Consider the following 4,034-nt stretch of genomic DNA (forward strand, 5'->3'; position numbering starts at 1 on the left):
GATAAGCCAGGCAGACATTCCAAATCCACCTGGGTCCCAGCCACGAGGCCGGTCGCAACCAAGTGTCCTTGAGTAGAACCTTGGAGGGCTTGGAGAGATTTCCCAGTAAGGACCGACTGACTCAGTGGGCCCGACAGGCCTCTCACTAGGCAAAGCCAGATGTGCGCAGATAAGGAGCATGAGGGAAGCACCTGACTGCAGAGGGGAAGATCGCGGCCTGCGGGGGCTGCAAAACCATCAGGTCCCCCCTGCCTTGGGGTGGAGAGCTCTAAGGGCGGAACCTCGTTACTGGAGGAATGTGCCCTATCTTCCCCTTCTACCTTCCAATGAACACACGTTAGGGAAATGCAATTCTTTATTAGAACACTCAAGTTCGTGTCTGCAAACGTTTAACAGAAGGGAAAAACAAAAACAAACCCATACCATTCTCTCCCGTCTTAGGGGCATAAGTAGGATCTAGAAGAATAAGGTTCAAGGGGGCTTCCACTTTAGTCCCTGCCTGGCTCTCGTTCTGGGCCTGTCATGCCTTCATAACCTGGTAACCGGGTCTTGGGCAGGCTCGGGAGACCAACGGGTTTCCGTCTCGCCAGCAGCCTCGGGAGACCAATGGGTACCGGCCTCCCGGACCTCGACCAGAGACCGCTGGGTCTCAGCCTCACGGGTCTCTACCGGATATTGCAGAGTCTCGGCTTCAGCGACAGCTTGGGGAGACCGCTGGGTCTCAGCCTCACGGGTCTCTACCGGATATTGCAGAGTCTCGGCTTCAGCGACAGCTTGGGGAGACCGCTGGGTCTCAGCCTCACGGGTCTCTACCGGATATTGCAGAGTCTCGGCTTCAGCGACAGCTTGGGGAGACCGCTGGGTCTCAGCCTCACGGGTCTCTACCGGATATTGCAGAGTCTCGGCTTCAGGGACAGCTTGGGGAGACCGCTGGGTCTCTGCTTCCTGCACCGCGTCTGGAGACCACTGTGTCCCGACCTCCCGGACAGCATTAGGAAACTGCTGGGTCTCGGTTTCCGGAGCAGGCGCCTCTTGGCCATGGGCCTTCTCTGAGCCTGGAAGAAGAACAGCGTAAGGAGGCCACACCTGTGTCCCCGTACCCTTTCCACAAAAGGACAGTCACCTGTGCGGGCTGTGGGGGTATTGGTCCAGAATCCTAGAACGCAGGCCCAATTTGGCCTTCTAGATACCTTGCAAAGAGGAAATCCTCTTCCGGGCCGACTGGGAGGGCAAGACCACTGCCCGGGCAGCCAGGAAACATCAGGATCCCTCCCAAGGAGCCATGGCTTGCTCCAGGTGGCCCTCCCAATTCCCGGACCCGTACTTTGCGCCCGGAGCCGGCGGTGATAGTCTGCCAAGTTCATGATCATCTCAGATACGTCCTTCTGGTAATAAGGCCGCCCGAATATCAAGATCTCAGCTTCGCCTTCAGGGTCCCACTGATTCACGCGAAGCAAGGTGTGGGACGCACACTCGACGTGCGGGATGTCCTCTCCGCCCGGGCCTGCGTGGGGAGCAGAGAGGCCATGAGGGACGAGGTGGCTCCTGGGGTCTTCGGAAGGGAAGGAGGCGGACGGAGGGAGGCAGAGCGGGGTTGGGGGGCACTGGCTTGGGGCCAGGGTCACTGGAGAGGCTTCCTCTGGGATGCGGCCAGACCGGGAGGTGTAGGGGTGAGGGATGTAGGCCGTATCGCCGCCCCTCCCCGGCCCACTCACGGAAGATCGCTTCCACCAGCCAGGCCTCCAGGTGGACTGCCTTCGGACTCTTCAGGAACTCGGAGTGGAACCAGTGGGGCCGTTTGCTGAGGTTATCGAGCACCTCGAATAGCGTCCCTTCTCGCTGCTCCAGCTGCACGAGCGTCGGAAACTGCTTGTGAGCGTCCATGCTGCCGCCGGCCTCGCGGGGCCTGGGAAGCTCGGTAGACGCCAAGGCCGCGTCGGAGCTGAGCGGCGGAAGCGGCGGCTGCCTGAGCTGAATTTCAAAGCCTTGTGGCCAGCCCCTCCCCACTTCTCATTGGACCCAGTCCTCGCCTCCGGATCCCGGCAGTGCCGGCTTACCCCCGAGGCCGCGCAGGTGCTCCGGTCCCTGGGCTGCTCTCCGAGTGGCTGTTCCCTCTGGACCCGCCCTTTCCCCAGCGCGCCAGGAGGGAGGACAGGCTCCGGGCTCCGGGCTGGGAAGACACCGGAGTCAACGGTGGACCCAGGGACGTGAGGACAGTCCCAGAGAGGTAAGGAAGATCCACCACGAGGACAGTACCTCTCGCAGAAGAACGAACTGATACTTCAAGGGCTAAAAAGTAAGCTCCTCACATCCTGAACCTTGGCCATTGGGTTCCCTCCCTCTGGCCGCCGCACTTCCAGATTCTTCTGTTACCTGTCCAAGACAGCTGAGCACAGGCGGCGTTAGTAAGTGCCTTAATTAATGCAGCCATGAACACAACACCCAAGAACAGATTGGTCCCCGTGGTTTGGACACCAGAGAGGATTCCTTGAAACATTTTCACGTCTTCATTCTCTAAATATCACTATATTTCTGTTTCTGGGTTTTTCTTTCGCGCTTAAAGCATTACCTACTAACGTAGGAAGATGACGCTTTATCTCTGGTGTTCAGACCCAACAAAGAGAGATAGATCCCCAGAATTCAGTCGGGCTCGTCCTTCTGCTCTTCTTGAGAGCTTTGTAGGCTAAGCAAGTGCAGGAGGAATTTCACGTGTCTGATGGGGCCTGTCTTGAGACCTGAATTGACTGAACAGCGCAGCCCTTGAAGAGACCCAAGATAACCCTCCTGATCTTGGCACTTGGGGAAGAGGATTAGGGGAAGATGGACCCGTCAAAAGTGTCTGGGTTGCAGTGACTGCGCTGGACGTGGAGAATCGTTTCTTTGAACACCCGGTAAAATCACGCACCCAGTTTCCCGCGGGGGCTTCCTGGTCAGAATGCCGATGTCGCCTCTGACAGCAGCCTTTTCCTGAAAAAACGGCGAGGGATGGAATGAGTGTTAGGACTGCCTTCATCCCCAAGGACTCTGTACTCTTCTCTCAGTTCGGGCCCTGCGTGAAGGGCACCTTAGGCAAGGCATAGGCGTCTTGCTGTCATTTCTGGCTGGTGTTCTGGACAAAAGGCCGCCGTGTGACCTCGGGTTGGAGGGCGTGACACCCTGGGGGCTTGGCCCAGACACCCGTTGCAGGAGGCCTACAGTGCTATGCCTAGCGTTGGGATGGTTGCAAATCTTAGGATTCCGGTCCAAAAGTAGCTGAATAGGTCGGGCCTTGAGTCTCTAGAAAGCCCTTGATGGTGCACAGGGGAGAGACCCGGGTGCCTCGAATCCTCTAGCACCTCTGGCTTAGCGCACCTGGAGCTTACCGAAGCAGGTTGCTTCTCCTCTGAGGCCCAGGGTGGGGACGATTCAGATGCTCTCAGCGGACCACCCACAATTTCGCCTACCGCCACCCAGCAGTTTAGCACTGGGAGACAAATAGGCTACGGTGGGTGTATTTCTTCAGCGGCCGGTGGATGGAGTCCCATCTCTTCAAATAAAATAGCTGCAGGTGGGTAATATCTGGAACTGCAAGTGAATTTTTCTGCGGCTTCATCTCATGCATACTCAAGCGGATGCTCCGAGCCAGGATTGGAAGCTAAAGGCTTGTCTAGAAACATAAAATCGAGAATAGGTATCCCGGAAGCTGGTAGGAGAAGGCAGTGGCACGTTTTTTGAGGGAGAGAGGAAGGGGGATCTCATTCCCTTGAGTAAATCCCACCACCCTCCAAATAGTCCCCCCAGCCAGCAATTTGTGAATCTGCGATTCCAGGTTCAAAATATATAAATAAGGGGCCGGCCCGTGGCTCACTCGGTAGAGTGCGGTGCTGATAACACCAAGGCCATGGGTTCGGATCCCATGTAGGGATGGCCGGTCAGCTCACTGGGTGAGCGTGGTGCTGACAACACCAAGTCAAGGGTTAAGATCCCCTTACCGGTCATCTTTAAAAAAAAAAAAAAAAAAAAAATATATATATATATATATATATATATATATA

General features: G+C 56.4%; 1 protein-coding gene across 1 annotated transcript; it reads right to left on the reverse strand.

The window, feature by feature from the left end:
- Nucleotides 1-342: 342 nt before the first annotated feature.
- KHDC3L (KH domain containing 3-like, subcortical maternal complex member) lies at nucleotides 343-1,884 on the reverse strand. Its single transcript, XM_008578903.1, has 3 exons — nucleotides 1,716-1,884; nucleotides 1,325-1,504; nucleotides 343-1,055 (listed from the first exon to the last, which is right to left on the reverse strand). The coding sequence occupies exons 1-3, from the start codon at nucleotides 1,882-1,884 to the stop codon at nucleotides 529-531; spliced, it is 876 nt and encodes a 291-aa protein (XP_008577125.1). The 3' UTR covers nucleotides 343-528.
- Between the last annotated feature and the right edge of the window lie 2,150 nt (nucleotides 1,885-4,034).

The sequence above is a fragment of the Galeopterus variegatus genome, unplaced genomic scaffold (assembly GCF_000696425.1).
Source record: "Galeopterus variegatus unplaced genomic scaffold, G_variegatus-3.0.2 Scaffold1779, whole genome shotgun sequence".
Classification (NCBI taxonomy): Eukaryota; Metazoa; Chordata; class Mammalia; order Dermoptera; family Cynocephalidae; genus Galeopterus; species Galeopterus variegatus.

What these genes read in the sequence shown, in the direction of transcription:
- KHDC3L (XM_008578903.1), bottom strand. Translation starts at nt 1,884, where the DNA reads ATGGACGCTCACAAGCAGTTTCCGACGCTCGTGCAGCTGGAGCAGCGA. An exon ending in GCTGGTGGAAGCGATCTTCC is followed by an intron (nt 1,505 to 1,715) that starts GTGAGTGGGCCG and finishes CTCCCCACGCAG; the next exon opens with GCCCGGGCGGAGAGGACATC. An exon ending in CCGCCGGCTCCGGGCGCAAA is followed by an intron (nt 1,056 to 1,324) that starts GTACGGGTCCGG and finishes TTCTTCTTCCAG; the next exon opens with GCTCAGAGAAGGCCCATGGC.